This window comes from Euprymna scolopes, chromosome 3 (genome assembly GCF_053919585.1).
Source record: "Euprymna scolopes isolate OS-2025 chromosome 3, ASM5391958v1, whole genome shotgun sequence".
In the NCBI taxonomy this organism is placed as follows: Eukaryota; Metazoa; Mollusca; class Cephalopoda; order Sepiida; family Sepiolidae; genus Euprymna; species Euprymna scolopes.
In genome coordinates this window covers 124,422,500-124,439,659 of record NC_136484.1, presented here as the reverse complement: position 1 = coordinate 124,439,659, position 17,160 = coordinate 124,422,500, and the positions used below count along the sequence as shown (strand labels likewise).

General features: G+C 39.7%; 1 protein-coding gene across 9 annotated transcripts in view; it reads right to left on the bottom strand.

The window, feature by feature from the left end:
• Positions 1-17,160, bottom strand: part of LOC145258318 (uncharacterized) — a 376,867-nt gene that overhangs the window by 39,439 nt on the left and 320,268 nt on the right. For all 9 annotated transcript variants that reach the window (XM_080116446.1, XM_080116404.1, XM_080116458.1 and 6 more), the window contains 2 exons: positions 11,713-11,792; positions 8,953-11,414 (listed from right to left, as the gene is read on the bottom strand). In XM_080116446.1, the coding sequence (XP_079972572.1) occupies positions 8,953-11,414; positions 11,713-11,792 (2,542 nt within the window). The remainder of the gene's footprint in view (positions 1-8,952; positions 11,415-11,712; positions 11,793-17,160) is intronic.

The window sequence follows — 17,160 nt, the reverse complement described above, 5'->3', positions numbered from 1 at the left end:
AGGTTCATCAACAGAACATTGAAATCAGAGTCACTTATCCTGCTACCTGAACCACATACAAGAACAATTCTACAGTCTGTTGCGATTTGCTTCATCTGTGTTACTCAAACGTTTTTTTTTTTTTTTAGTCTTCAGAGTTCGGATATATTCTATTGATTATCTAAAAATTAGAGCGAAACTCAAGTCTAGAACTTATGGTCTGGCTTTCATGATTTTTGGAAATGTGTGTTTATAGGCAAATACGTTTATTCAGTTATAGTTAACCTTTTCATACTAGTCCTTTAATTTATGAAGCTCCATGTAACTACAGAGCATATACACATAAATGACAAAAGTATGTTCCAAATTTCAAGATGTCGCCATGCACATTTTTTTGGCAGCAGCTGTTGCATAACGCAGAAGCATTCATAATTATTATGCCAATTTTTGAATTTATTCAGCCTTTAACTCAGAAAATTTTCAGATTTTGTAATCATGTCCATTGACTAATGAGCTTCGAGTTGGCAAAAACCCAAGTCATATTTTTTATTTTTGAAATCGCAACTTTACAATATATAAAAATCGATAGAACATTAAGTATAATAATGTATACAAAATCTACAAGAATTAAAATATATTTAAGTGTATTTTACGATCTGGATACGCCTGGCGTCCCTGCTAGCTTGGATAAATACGTTTGCAGTTTTAACAAAAAAGCTACAATAATATCTGAGCGTTTCCATTTACGCTGAACATCTACAGAATGACAACATCTATATATTAAATCTAGAACGGTCCTCTGGAATTTCCATAGGTCTCGCTAGTAAAATAAAAATATTCATTTTTGATTAAAGTTTACATTAGAACTCCGGGATATGGCATTAAAAATTAGTAACACAGTACAGTATAATACACATCTATATATTAAAATAACACTGTAAGGCGAGGTAAATACCGTTACCAAAAGCCGGATCCCCCCCCCTTGAAAAACATAACAAACTATCCTAGGGCCACCGTATCCCGGGGTTCTCCTGTACTTTTTTTTTTTTACACAGGCATCACCACATTATCAAGACCAAGAGGCCACTGGAGGATAAGGGTTAAAGAGTGTACAGTAGAAATTGGACAATATAGTAATCGTTAGTAATGAAAATTTGGTAAATTTGTTTACTTATATGGAATGGCTCATCAAAAACTTGTTTACGTTAGACTTGAAGACAACCATATTGTAGTCAGCCGGAAAGCAGGAAAACAATTCCACAGGCGTGCAGTTCTAAGAAAGAAGCTTTGTTCATGGAATCTACATTTAGGTTTAGGCACAGATAAAGAGTGGGGGGAATTATTGATAGTGTTTTCAGCTAGACGAGTGTTTCTTGTGAAAGTTTGGCGAGGGGGGACCATAGACTGAAGCTCAGTCGAACACTTTCCATGAAAATAACGATACATCAGAGAAACTCGCAACATCTCTTCTGTAAGATAGAGGTTGCAGGGAAGAGAAAAGGACATCTACGAGGCTACGGAGTCTATTTTGAACTATATCAAGGCAGGACAAGTCGTTTCTAGCAGCTTCTGCCCAGATGTGGCAACAGTATTCCATCCTTGGACGTACCTGGCTCTTACATAGAGAACTGCATCAACAGTGAGATATCTACTGGATCGATAGAAGGATCCCACCATTTTTCCAGCGGCCTTGGCAACAGATTTGATGTACGTGTTCCATTTAAGCTCAGGAATAACGGTCAAGCCTAGAAGCTTGTCAAAACTTGGTCTCCTGAAGACGAGAGCCATTCATTTCAATTGATGCCAGATGTGGATCAGAATGTTGATGATGTAAAGAGAGAAGCTTGGTTTTAGATGCATTAAAAATATCCAGCCACTCCTTTCCCCATTGTACCACGTGCTCAAGATCAGAGGAGAGAGAATCGGAGAGAACTTGGTCGTTTACTGTCGTAGATGTGCTACCATAAATGGTAGTGTCATCGGCATAAATGTCTACAAATGATGTAAGGATGTGATTTGGAAGATCATTAATGTAGATTAGGAAAAGAGTTGGGCCCAGGATGGACCCCTGGGGGACTCTAGCATTAATACTGTGAGCTTCTGATTTTTTCCCATCAACTATTACTCTTATGAACCTATCAGAAAGAAATGATTTAATAATTAAGACATTTCCAGCTATACCATAGCTAGAGATCTTGTGAAGTAAACCTTTGTCATACCCTATCAAAGGCCTTAGATATGTCAAGAGCAATTGCCATAGAAAGGTTGCCTCTGTCGAGAGATTTGCTAATCCTATGGTTGGTTGGTTGGTTGTTTTATGGCATATCAACCTTTTTCAGGTTATTTAATGCCGAATCTAGTTATTTTGGGGGGCAATTTTAAATGGAGTATATTTTTTTTTAAGTCAGATTCTATTTAACCCATAGTTGGGATCCTAACAGGTACTACCACTCCGGGTCAGAGTGGACCTGGGAGCAATGGCAATTAGAGGGTGGCTCCACACTCCCCAAGGCCCGCAAGGTAGGGCCTCACCATCGGATATAGTTTTAGGTCATATCCAGGACCGGCTAATCCTATGAGATAACTGTAAGCACATCTGCTGTAGATCTAGCAGAACGGAAACCATATTGTGTGTCACTAAGAAGGTTATTTTTGTTGAGATGATTGATTACTTCCGTATTTAACAGATTCCAGAAATTTACTCATGACGCACAGGAGACATATTGGCCTGTACTGAGAGGGGGATGAGCGATCACCTGAATTCTTAAATACAGGGCATACTGATGAGATTTTCCAGGGTGATGGGAAGCTATTATCCTTAAGACAACGTTTAAATAGTTTTGTAAGGATGGGCGCTAGTTCTGGTTGAAGTTTTTTTTTTGAGTACTATAATTAGAATACCGTCAGGGTCGGTTGCTTTACTGGAATCAAGGTTTTTGATTAGCTTGGCAACATCACGTACAGATATGTATATCACATAGCGTGTTTTTTGATACAGGAGGAAATATTGGGGGTTGGCGGCCTTGGTCGCAAAGGGTAGAATTAGCTGCAAAGTTCTTGGCAAAAACTTGTTAGAATAAAGACAAAGTGGAGTGTTACATTTGTGGAAACAAATAAAACGCAAAGAAAAACAATCTTATTACATTTTGAATTAGAATCAACCTCTGCAACAGATCAATTTTACTACAGTGGAAGCATCGGTGTGAGAAATTCGAAAAATCCGTTAAGAAATCAAACACGATGCAGATTTTTTTTGTTTTCAAACGAATGTTTTAATTCAAATTTTCGGCCCTATGAACCTTATTCAGAGGTTCAGACAATTTTTCTTTATTTCAGTATTTATACACGTGTGCCAACGCATCTTACTGCGGTCATCGGACTTGAATTTCGGCAACGCTGTTGATCTCTACAATGAAAACAGAATTATCACCACCACCCCCGCCCAAGAAAGGTTCGCGGAGCCGAAAGTTTGGATAAAAAATTCATTAAAAAAACAAAAACAAACAAACCAAAAAAAAGACGTATTGTGTTATTTAATTTCTTATTTCTATTTGCTGAATAGAACCGAAAAAAACAAAACAAAACAAAACAACAACAAAAAAAACTATGTACAAATAAGGTAAAATGTGTCTTAGTGTGTGCACTTTTTGTGTATGCCCGCAAAAGGATTTTTTTCCGGTGCAGGGGGGGGGGGGGTTCGGTCGGCTCACTCCTTAAAACTTTATATGCTGTCTAAATCATAATATCTACGACTTAAGAACGGAGGTCAAGTCTATCTTTAATTTGCCCGACTTTTACGCACTATTTTCGAGTTTTTTTTTTTTTGATCGCCGCGTGTTGATTCGGCTTTTTCATATAAAACCTAAACTAATTCGAAGCTGGAATAGTTTCCAGCAACGTCCAGATGTGAAGTTTCTCCTTATATCAAACAATTGCTAATTCAATTTGGACAATCTCTTTATGGGGAGTTTGTTTCCCCCAACATCTTGGGGAAACAAAACCAGCCAAAGTTGGGTAAACAAACCCAAATAAACTATTTGACCTCATTAAAAATTGCCCCGCAGTAAAAATCAACTACGCTACTAATATTTGACCGCATTAAGTCATTACGTGCGGGCACCTGCCAATTCTGTTTATCCATATATATATATATATATATACATATATATATATATATATATATATATATATATATATATATATATGCGAAAATGTATGTATGTGTGTGTGTGTGTGTGTCCGCTAAAAACTTTCGACAGACAGAACAAAAATTCACGAACTCGGCATCGTATTGAAGCTCCATCCTTCGCCCGAAAAATATTGAGAAATTGGCCAAAAACGTTGGTTTTTTTCACCCCGAAATCGACAATTTTCTACAGGGGGGGGGGGGGTCAACAAAAACCGTCCTCTCATGACGACGACCGGTTCTACACAGGAGTCAGATGACGTCATGACCTGATTTAGTTTAAATAGTTGAACTGACTAAATTTCATGCACGTCGTGTTAGCTCAGTTGGTTAGCGCGTTGGTTCATTGTCTAAACGTTTTGGGTTCGAATAGTTGTGAGATTTTTTCGATTTTTAAAATTTAAATAATGAAGCAGTGTTATTTAAGCCATTTTCACGTAACGTTCGTTTTTTTTTTTTTTTTTTTTTTACTTCGCTTATCTTCAGGTTTTCATTAACACCCCCGACCGACCACACACCCAAAAACACCCGGGTACCCATCGATGGTTTAAATTTTAATATCGAAACAGGCTTATTTAGGCCACATCGTTCGTTTGCCTTACGTTAGTTTTTTTGTGTTTTTTTTTCGATGTTTTGATTACCCCCCCAGGTAACCCCGCTTAAGTTTTAACGTTCATTTTTCTGGGTTTTTTTTTTTTTCCAGATTTTTACATTTAACATCGTTCCTTTGCCTTACGTTAGTTTTTTTTTTGTGTTTTTTGTTTTGATTACCCCCCCCGCTTTATTTTTCAGATAAGTTTTAACGTTCGTTTTTCTGTTTTCTTTCTTTACTTCGCTTATTCTTATGTTTTCATTAACAACCACACACACACTTACAAACACTCGGGCAACGCCGGGTAATCTCTCCCCCGCTAAGCAGGGTTTTTTAACCTTCGTTTTCCTTTTTTTTTTTTTACTTCGCCTATTCATAGGTTTTCATTAACACCCCCAACCACACCGAAAAACACCCGGGCAACGCTTGGTACCCCTCGCTAGTCTTATATATATATATATATAAGGCAAAATGTGTGTGACCATTTCGTGTATATCTCACAATATCTCGGGGGGGGGGACCTTACGATCGCTTAGAAGTATTTATATAGGCCGTAGATAATAATATCTAGGATTTGAGAACGCGTCGACTTTTTACAAAATTATTGCTATTTTGGCTTCTCGCGTGTTGATTGGGCTTTTTAGTATAAATAAAGTGAAACTAAACTCAAACGGACGTGTTTTTCGGCATCGCGCCGCGCCGGTAAAAACGTCCAGAAGCAATCAGCTTTGATCAATCTTGTATATCAGACAATTGCTATTCAATCTGGACAATTGGGAGCTGCTTTCCCCCTCCCCAACATCTGTTTGGGGGGGGAAGTCAAATTTGGGTAAACAAACCCAAACGGAGCAAAAGTTAACTGCGTTACTTCTATTCGACCTTAATTAGGTCAAATGGAAGCAGCAGAGTTAACTTATTGCGGCTACCTGTTTTTAATAGTTAAATAAATTCAAATGTGTCTCTTGTATATCGCGGTGGCCCAATGGTTAACATAGCATGTTTTTTTGTTTTTTTTCACACTTTAATTTCCAACTTTGCCTCAAGGGTTCGGGTTCGATCCTCATACTCACCTACCAAAACATTTTATTTAAAATTATTTTAACCCCTCCCCCGAGTTTTGATTTACCTCAAAACACCCGGGCATCGCCGGGTACCCCCCGTTAGTATATATATATAAAAGGCAAAATGTGTGACTATTTCGTGTGGGTCTCGCAAAGGCTTTCGCACATGCTCCCGGAGTCGTGACTATCGCTTACAACTGTTTATATAGGCCCTAGATAATATCTAGGATTTGGGAAAGCGCGTAGCGTATAGATTTATTTACATCGACTTTTACAAAATTATTGCTATTTTGGTTTCTCGTGTGTTGATTGGGCTTTTTCGTATAAAAAGCGAAACTAATTCAAACTAAAACAACGTTCTCGGCATCGCGCTGGGAAACGTCCAGAAACAATCAGCTTTGATCAATGTGGGGACAAACTCCTCTCATGTGAGACACTTGCTAATCAATCTGAACAATGGGGAGCTGGTTTGTTGGGGGGGGACAGTCTAAAGTTGGGTAAACAAACCCAAGTTAACTGCGTGACTTCTATTTGACCTCAATAATTAGGTCCAATAGAAGCAGCAGAATTAACTTTTATTGCTGCCACCTGTCAATACTTAAATAACTTCATACACGTTTCCCTTGTAAGTCTCCGTGGCCCAGTGGTTAACGTCGTACGTCTTTTTTTCACACTTTAATTTCCAACTTTGTCTCAAGGGTTCGGGTTCGATCCTCATACTCACCTACCAAAACTTTTTAATCATTTTACCCCCCCCCCGGAGTTTAGATTTACTAAAAACACCCAGGCATCGCCGGGTACTCCCGCTAGTATATATATATATATATATATAAACTCATTTTCCCCTCCGATTTTGACCATAATAGGATTAAAAATCAGGACATTTCATGCAAATGTAATATGCAGAAACTACCACACAATATATGAGGTGTTATAGGCATATTATCTCTCCACTTCTTCGATAATCGTAGGTTCATATTTTTCTGCTTAGAGTTCACTGCCAAAATCTTAAAATCAATATAAGTAGTAAAATCTTCTAATTAATTCCTCCTACCCCCGTCACCACTTACACCATTGCGGGATCGTTCACAAGTGACAGTTACGAACGAACGCCGGTTTCGATTTTCTGTACTTCGTAGTTGCTTAAAAAACCTGAAATGGAATTTTACCGTGCCTTTCTGTTCTATTGGGTGAAACGCACCACGGAATTAACTGATAGCGACATTCCCACAAACATTAATTCTTATACAACGCTTACTTTTACGTTACTTAATTACCATTTCTCCCAACATTTTTTTTTTACACTAAAATAAAAAAATTCTTGCTTTTTTTTTTTTTTTTTAAATATAAAATTAACATTTAAAACATTTCCGTTTTATTTCGTTTCGTAGTTGCTTACAAAAACTGAAATTGAATTTTAACGTTGCTTTTCGCTCTATGGTTTCTACTGGCTGAAACGCACCATGGACTTAACCGAATCGAAGGATTATTTATGCTATTTTCGCTTTTCGGTGTGCTTTTTTGTTTTTATTTTTCCGAACACGTTCAGTTTGTACCCTAATTCTTGCTTTTTGTTTTGCCGATTTCTTTTTTAAACAGGTTTGACGTTTGTTCGCTGTTGTTTTTCTTCCGATTCTTTCAAAGTTTAACATCGTTTTTTTTTAAATATTTAAACAGGGTTATTACTTCGCTTATTCTTTACTTAACACCCCCCTTACACACACACCCGGGCAACGCCGAGTACCCCCCGCTAGTACTTAAATTCCAACGCGTTTCAGTTTCTTGCTGGCCGAGCGGTTAACGTATCACGCTATTTTTTTTTCAGACTTTATTTTCCAACTTCGCCTCAAGGGTTCGAATGCGATCCTACCTACTTACCAAAACATTTTTAACCCCCCCCGGACACAAACACCCGAGCAACGATTTTTTTTAAGTTTTAGCATGGTTTCTTTTTATATATTTAAACAGAGTTATTACTTCGCTTATTCTTTTGTTTTGATTTACCCCCCTGCCCAACACCAAGACACACACACACACCCACACACACACACACACACACACACACACACGGGCAACGCCGGGTACCCCCGCTAGTCATAAATAAAGCAGATGTATGCGTGTGAAAATATTTAAATATGAAACTCATAAACTCTTAGACTATTAATTACATAACACCGAAATTAACAGGAAATAGTAATCATACACAAAAGATGGTTCATAACGAGTAAAATTTGTTTGGATCGATGAATAACACATACATAAATATCTGCAAGTTGAAATAAACATTTTGCATTTCAACTTTCTGACACATTGCTATTGCATATGTGCAAATTCATTCACAGCTTGAAATGGTTTAATTTTAAATCTTATCTGTCAATAGCTCAAACGGTAGGGAAAGCAGCTTTAGCGTTAAATATTTTGGTTTCGATTCTAACTGATGGCACCCAAGTCATTTAAAACCTGAAATCAATACTTGATATCTCAATATATGAAAATATTTAAGCGTATGTTATGACCAGGCAAAGCCGAGCCCCCCCCCCGCTAGTTCATAAATAAATGGCAAACTTGAGTGAATACATGTACGAAGAATACAACCAAAAGAATCAGAGTTCTAAAAGAATAAGAAACAAGTTGGGAAATCTATGGTCACACGTTCTCGTATCTAATTTGAGTAGAGCTTTATAGTGGAACAACAATTGTGAAGTTTACTGATTATTATGAAATCAATTTTAGAGATCATCGAGTGGGCCATCGGAAGGACTATATTTTGAGTTTGCAAAAGAAAATTAGATTATACAATATATAAATATACCCAATCTGTTATTTACAAACTATTCCAGAAATGCTACCAAACAATGAAATTAGCGTGGTTTGCATGGATTCACTGATCCAGAACGAACACGCCTCGTAGGAAAGGAATTTTCTTTAATTGTTAAAAAACAAAATGTTTGCTAATATTTGTAAAGAACGGGGAGATTGCTGAACACGGCTTTGATTAGACTGGAAACTAATATGGTAGTTTTACAATTAAAGATAAGTTTTACTAATCGCAAGAAAAAAAAATTGTCAACGAGTGCATAGATTTTTGATGGAAAGTTGAGCTACAACCAATTTACATGGATTGATTTACTTACCTTTCAGTTGAGATGAAGGCACTTTTGTCCATAGAAAAGAACGAAGTTTTTGCGTTGGTTTTTTTACATGTTGCGTACGTAATACAGGGACAGTTTGGGGTTTGATATCGTTAGATTCAAGGAGAGGAGGGGGTGGCGGCATCGGCGGAAGTCCACCGGCACCGGGCGGGAGGGGAGGAGGGGGCGGAGGCGGCGGAGGTCCACCGGTACCGGGCGGGAGGGGAGGAGGGGGCGGAGGTCCACCGGTACCGGACGGGAGGGGAGGAGGCGGCGGAGGCGGCGGAGGTCCACCGGTACCGGGCGGGAGGGGAGGAGGCGGCGGAGGTCCACCGGTACCGGGCGGGAGGGGAGGAGGCGGCGGAGGCGGCGGAGGTCCACCGGCACCGGGCGGGAGGGGAGGAGGGGGCGGAGGCGGCGGAGGTCCACCGGCACCGGGCGGGAGGGGAGGAGGGGGCGGAGGCGGAGGCGATCCACCGGCACCGGGCGGAAGGGGAGGAGGGGGTGGAGGCGGCGGAGGTCCAACCGCACCGGGCAGGAGGGGAGGAGGAGTAGGAGGCGGCGGCGGAGGTCCAACCGCACCGGGCAGGAAGGGAGGAGGAGGTGGAGGCGGCGGCGGAGGTCCAACCACACAGGGTGGGAGGGGAGGAGGCCCACTCGTACCAAAAGTAAGAGAAGACGGTCGGTTTGTTCCAGGAAGCAGAGTAGCTGGTCTACTTGTTCCAGAGGGGAGTGGAGTGTGTGATGTTGGCCCACCTGGTCCAGTGGGAAGAGGAGGCGGTGGTGTCGGTGGTCCACCCGGTCCATTGGGAAGAGGAGGCGGTACCGGTGGTATCGGCGGTCCACCCGTTTTAGGGAGAAGAGGAGGCGGGGAAGGAGGCTGATTAGTGTCAAGAAAAGGTTCACTAATCTCAGAGGGCGTGGAAAGTGGTCCACCCGTTTCAGGGGGAAGAGGAGATACGATGAGTGGCGTTTCCGGTGGAAGAGAAGAGATGGGTGGCTTTGGTAAAGAACCACTCATTCCAGACGAGAGTGTAGAACGAGGCGATGATGAAGGAGTGACCTGTAAAGGAGACCCTTTTTTGGATGGAGAAAGAAGCAGAGGAGACTCTTCACGTCCTGATGGAAGGGAAAGCCGTGATGGTGAATTTATGTTGGCTGGAATTGTCTGTGGAGGAGGAGGCAGTTCTGATGGTTCACTGTTATCGGATGAGAGAGATGGAGAAGGAAGAGTGCTATTTTGTTCTTCAGTTCGAGAATGAAAGTCATTTAATAATGACGGCGGAAGAGGTGGTGGGTTTGTTTCCTTTTGCAATGTCAGAGTCTTGGCACTTGTATCGAAATTAGTCTGGATGAAGGAGGGAGAAGAGGATCGAGGCAAATGACGGTCCGTATTTTCATCTCTGACGCAAGGCCCTTTTTGACTTTTACAAGTTAAGGTTTCACAATGAATGTTCTGGGAATCTTTTTGTTTCAAGGGACTGTTTTCAGGAGACAAACATGGAGCTATATTTGGTGAATCGGTTTCCAAAGGAGTGACGTACCCGGCGGGCAAGGAATGTGTTGATTTACTGCAATGAGCGTCCAGAAATAAACTAGAGTCTGATAGACAAGATTTTTTAAGAGAACAATTAGAGCGTTTATCCTGGTTGACCGCTGCTTCCTCTTGAATAAGAGGAGCCTTTTGCTTTCTGTTCATAACTGGAAGACATCCGATTATCAATGATCGAGCGGCCAACCCTGGAAGTTTTGAACATTTATGGCACGTATGTGGATGCGTTGTGCATGTAAGCTTGTGCTGGTGTTCGGCAACTTTTGCTTCATTTCCGAACCCCGAGGTAGTGTTCGGTGCCATAGAACGAGGAGACGAGTCACTGGAATGGATTCGGTTGATATGTTCGTTATTGTCATGTCGCGAGGGCGAACTGTCAGCAGCCGACAATGTCACACAATCACTCCCCGATGACGACAACGAACACAGCTCCCAATCTTCTAGGGAAGAAAAAGATCTCAAGTCACTACCCTCCTCGTTCGTCATCGTAGTCGTGGACGAACCTGTAGAGTTCTTTCTGGTTTGTTTTTCTGTCCGCTTGTGCAACATTTTCAGTTCTCTTGACGCTTTTGATAATCCGCCGGGATCGATGGTTGGTCGAGAACAAGTCCCGGTAAAATTGTTTTTGGCGTCTTTATTGTCCGAAGTAAACTGCTTCGACGGGTGCTGATGGTGGTGTTGCTCGATGGGACTAGTCTCATCGGGTTCGGAGCCATACGTTGAATCAGCGGTTATGTTGGAAGTATTCAGCGTATCCACTGAAGTTGTCTCCGATCGATATTCGTTTTCACTTCGGTCGCGTTGCAACTCGACTTCCGTCTGGATGTCGACTAACAATTTCTCCAGGAAGAGCGATTTATCGAGATATAAAATATTCTGAGCAATTGACTCCATAATTGTCCATTGGTGATCGCTGGAAAAAAAAAAAGAAAAAGGAAAATAAAATACAATAGAAAACAAATTTAAAAATTTTAAGATTGTGAATTACATTTAGAGGATCAGCAGAAATTTCGTGGTTTAAAAAATAAATATTGATATCACTTTTAGGCATGCACTAGCAGATTAAACCCATCTTGCACCAATCAATCGGTTGTAAATGTTTTTCCATTGCATTTAATACAGAGGCATACCTAACTTAGTCATTATCTCTACGGTATTTTTAATCAAATAAATTAGACTTTTAAAGAAATAGTTCCATATTATTTACTTACCTGACTTCACTCTCGGAATCAATCTGTTTCAAGAACTGCAAAATGCTTAGAAAAGATTCTGCATGGGGAGTGCCAAGAACCTTAAGAAAAATGCAAAAACATCGTTAAGTGGATTCGAAAAGCAAAGGAAAAGAGAAATAAATTGTCTTACAACTAAAATTTAATTTTCTGAATATACAGAGAAATAGAACGACTAAAATTCACCCCGAGCAGGTACAGCTAGTAATATGTAAATATAAAAATGATTATTCTTCTACTCTAAAAAGTATCGAGCACCTGTCACAATCCTCTACATGTACAGCCTAATACGTCTCGGATGGAGTACTCTTGCCGCATCTGGGAATGTGGCCGCATAGAGCACTCTTCCGTCTTGACAGAGTACAGGGCCGTCTTCGAAATATAATGGAGGATGTCCTCTTCCTTATAGAGAAAGTGCTAGCTTGCCTTTCCCTACTCTATCGTTATTTTCGTGGTAAGTGTTCGATTGATCTCCAATTTGTTATTCTCTGTAAAACAAAAACTGGTCTGGCTACAACCACTACCCCTTTCTCCATGTACCAAAAGCAAAAAATGAGTAAAAGTTTCTTTACAAGAACTACAATTTTGTAGAACAATGCCACGGGACTAATTTTCAACTGACTACAACATGGTAGTTTAAATCCTATGTAAACCAATTCTGGTCAAGCTGTAGTCTTAGATTCTGATCAATTACAACCATCATCCCCAATTTCATTAACTTTTGCCCTCGAATAGCCTATAGGCCTTAAACAGCAGCTTCTTAGGAAAAGTATACACGTTTTATTTTGAAGAATATGCGTGTATGCATACGTATTTTAACACAAATACAATTTATTAAAATGCAAATATCTTTGGATACCGTCTAGCAATTAGCACGCAAAATTTTACATTTTACTAGAAAAAAAAATCATTTCTAGTCAGTTTCGAAGATTATACGCACATGTCCTTTTATAGCGATATATGTGCCCTGGGCAACATTGGGTAGACTTTCTGGTATATTCTTATGCATGACGATATTTTCGGATTTAAAAAGGAAAAGAAAACCTAAAAATTAAACATAGCGAGAAACTCAGATGTAATTACTTCCAGAAACAGATATTCGGATAACTGGTGTGATCTGTGACCCTGCTGAGATCATTTACAACTAGGGTCACCGGGGTCAGTAGACAGTCTTATAAACTAAAAAGGCTATTAATTTAGAATTTCTATATGCAAAGGGGGGAAGTTAGCCACAAAAATTTCAGTATAAGCAAAACGTGTGCTGTCTCATTAACAAGCAAAAATCGTTAAAAATGAACATGGCGGGTCCTATTGCACTGCGGCGATCTGTTGAAACAAACCTGCCAAGACCGTCAAGACATTTTTATTGCCTACGGGCCCTTTGCTGACGCATGCACAGCGTTCATTGCCGATGTGTATATTTGTTAACTAGTATTTCCTTTCTCGTTAATTTCTTAACCTTCACTTATAAATACTTTCGCAAAAGAAGGCAACCCTATATTTGATTAACCCATTATCTCCATAATTTTAGCCACCAATTTATTTTATGAAATTTAGATACCTATGGTAAAAAAGCGCGAGAAACCCGATGAAAGTCAAAATGACAGAATATTACCTGCGTTTGAAGCGTTGCATATATTTTGAAATTTAAGAATTATGTATATGAATATGTTTGGAAGGCTAGAATACGCATATTTTTATTAAAAAATTTATTGTTTAATTCAATTATTTCGATGAATACACCTTTGTCAATGAAAGCCCGTTTCTTTTTTCTGGTCTGCATAAATAGAAATAAACGAGATATTAAGCGATCTCACGAGATCACCGGGCGGTAAAGGGCTTAACGAGTTTGAGAATATTTTCTATAAAATTATAAATTTGAAATTCTTCAGATTACAACCGGGGATAATCTTCAAATCTAATGTAAACAAATCCTTGTCTCGTACTGAACCATTGATCAATGTTTGTACACCCATAATATTCCCTAGCTTTCGGCTGGCAAACATTTCAATCTCATTAACTCTTAGCCTAAAGAGCGTTTTTTTTTTTTTTTTTTTTTTTTTTTTTTACACAAACCATCCACGGATAGAAACAGCTACTTCTGTCCACAACACCGTTCAGCTATATACAATAGAGATCTAAGAATGTCGTACACAATATTTCGAGTCGCTTATTTGTCGCCCATGCTACGTAAATCGTTAATACTCAACGTCATCTCAAATATTAGTGTTCATTAGTATTGGAGATTTGATAAAGTTTCATTACTTGGGGGGGGGGTCATCAGGAATTTGTTCATGTTGGGCTTAAAGACATCCATGTTGAAGTCAGGAGGGAAACGGGCAAGCGGTAGAGAGTTCCACAGGCGCGCAGTTCTAAGTAAGCTTTGTTCATGGAATCTACATTTTGATTTAGGCACAGATAAAGAGTGGGGAAAATTTTTGACAGTGGTTTCAGCTAGACGGGTGTTTTTCGTGAAAGACTGGCGAGGGGGGACCAGAGATTGGAGTTCAGACGAGCACCTGCCATGGAAATAACGATAAAACAAGGATAGGCTCGCAACGTATCTTCTGTGGGAGAGAGGTTGCAGGGAAGAGAAAAGGGCATCCCCCACTAAACCACAAAGTCTATTTTGTACTTTGTCAAGGCAGGATAGGCTGTCCAGATGGAGCAGCCGTACTCCATCCTTGGACGTACTTGGCTTTTATATAGATAAAGAATTGCATCAGTAGTGAGATATCTTCTGGAGCGGTAGAAGGATCCTACCATCTTTCCAGCGACCTTGGCAACAGACTTTATGTACGTGTTCCATTTCAGATCAGGAGTAAAGGTCAAGCCCAGAAGCTTGTCAAAACATGGGGCCTCCCCTAGACGAGAGCCATCCATTTCAACTGATGCCAGATGGGGATCAGAGCGTTGATGAAGATAGGAGCTTGGTTTTAGATGAATTAAAGGTAACCAGCCACGTCTTTCCCCACTGTACCACGCGCTCGAGATCAGAGGAGAGAAAAAGAGAGAACTTTATCATTTGCAGCCTTTGATGTGTTGCCGTAGATGGTCGTGTCATCAGCATAGATGTCAACGAATGATTTAAGTATGTGTTTTGGGAGATCATTGATGTAGATCAGGAAGAGAGTTGGGCCCAGGATGGACCTGAGGGACTCTAGCATTAATACTGAGGGTCTGATTTTTGTCCATTGACCACTACTCTTATGAGCCTATCAGAGAGAAATGATTTAATGATTGAGAAAACATTTCCAGTTATACCGTAGCTGGAAATCTTGTGAAGTAGGCCTTTATGCCATACCCTATCAAAGCCCTTAGATATGTCAAGAGCAACTTATCACCTGAATTCTTAAATACAGGGCATATTGATGTGGTTTTCCAAGGTGTTCGAAAGTACTTCTTAAGGCAACGCTTAAACAGTTTTGTAAGTATGGGAGCAAGTTCTGGTTGAAGCTTTTTTTAACACTATAATTGGGATACCGTCAGGGCCAGTTGCTTTACTGGAATCAAGGTTCTTGATTAGCTTGGCGACCACACGCACAGATATTTGTATGTTACCTAGCGTGTTGTGTTATAGGAGGAAATACGGGGAGTTGATAGCCTTCATCGCATAGGGCAGAATTAGCTGCAAAGTTCTTTGCAAATAGTTTGGTCTTGTCTGATGCTGACGAGATGACCTCAGGTCCATTGATAATGGTTGGGATAGAACGTATGCTTCTGTTCAGGATCCTATTTGTTATTTGCCAAAACTGGTGAGGACCAAGCCGCTTATCAGCTACTTTGGATTTAATGGACTGAGCATTGACTGAGCATATAGCTCTCTTGCATTTTTATTGCTCTTTTACAGTGGTTGCTGGCGTTCCTGAAAGCAGCTTTAGTCTCAGTGCATCTATTACGTTGGTAGCTATGGAAAAAGTTATTTCTGTGTGTGTGCATTTTTTTTGTATGTCAGACAAAGGCTTTTTTTTCGTGGTGGTTCTCAGCTTCCTCACTCATTCTTATAACTTTATATCCTACACAGATAATATCTCATACTTACGAAATGTGGTCGTAAATATATTTTATTTCGGCCACTTTTATCTTACAATTACAAAAAAAAAAAAAAAAAAAAAAAAAAAAAAAAAAAAAACTTGTGCTCTGAATGCTGCTGCTGCTGCTACTATGATGTAAGATGGTACCTAGAAAAAACACCTTCAATTTTTTAAACACTTATTTTCGACTAATCAGAAGTCCCTGGTTTCCTGGCCTCATGGTATGTCATCAGACTATTAACCTCAAGTCTTCAGGTCCGAGCCTACCTCCATCCCAAAACTTTTTTCACTGTCTTGTTCATTTTTTTTTCTTTAATTTGAGCCTTCTGTTTTTAACTACCCCCCCCCTCAAAATACACACACAGATAAACCCCCCATCGGGTTCGAGCCTACCTCCCCCAAAACCTTTTTTGCCGTTTTGCTTTTGAGTCTACCTTCCTACCAAAACTTATCTACCCCCCCCCAACACACACCTACAAACACCTGAACAACGCCGGGTACACCCGCTAGTATAACAGTGCAAATGTTGCTTTCGTATAAGCTGTATCGCTTGAATGTCTAGTTACTGGTAACTAGCTGACCGAAACATGCTCATAAATGTGTAGCAACATTACTGCTTATGTAAAAAAACAAAAACAAAAAAAAACAAAGAGTAGAGGGATGTCCATTATTTTAAGACTGAACAGAAGCAGCGCATATATATTTATACAAACATTAATTGGTTACACATTTACAAAGATATAAATTGCCAGTCTTGCAGCAAGTGGAATGCAACAATCTCTGTAATCAACTAATAACATAGTGAAATAAAAGGTCTCAACTCAAACTTCCATATATTAGATGGATGCAAAAACAATATCGTTTTCTCTAATATGTTACTTTCATATATGATTTCTAATTTAATTCATTTAGATATATATATATATCAATGAATTAATTCAGAAAATAGCTCAGCGGTTAGAAGCTCCGACTGCCTGGCTCGAGGTAGTTGCTTGTCTAGCCGCACTGGTGAGCTGTGAAACAGCGACAGTTCTGTATGTGGAGGATATATATATATATATCCATGTTATCATGCAGCCAGTTTTTCGCTCTACCGAACAGTGTTATTCATTACCATTCTCAATCTCTTGATATTTTTGCAAGCTTATCGACAGCATGGACAAAATTCAAATCCATATGATTTTCTTGTTCCAGTTCAAACTAAGCCAAAAAGCTGCAGAGACAGCTCATGATAGCAATGCGTTTGGTCCAGGAATCACTAACAAACGTGTAGCACAATGGTAGTTCAAGAAATTTTGCAATGTTGACTAGAGCTTTGAAGATGAAGACTGTCGCGGCCGGCCGACTGCGGTTGATAACGAATATTTGAAAGCCTTAATTGAAGCCTTAATTGAAA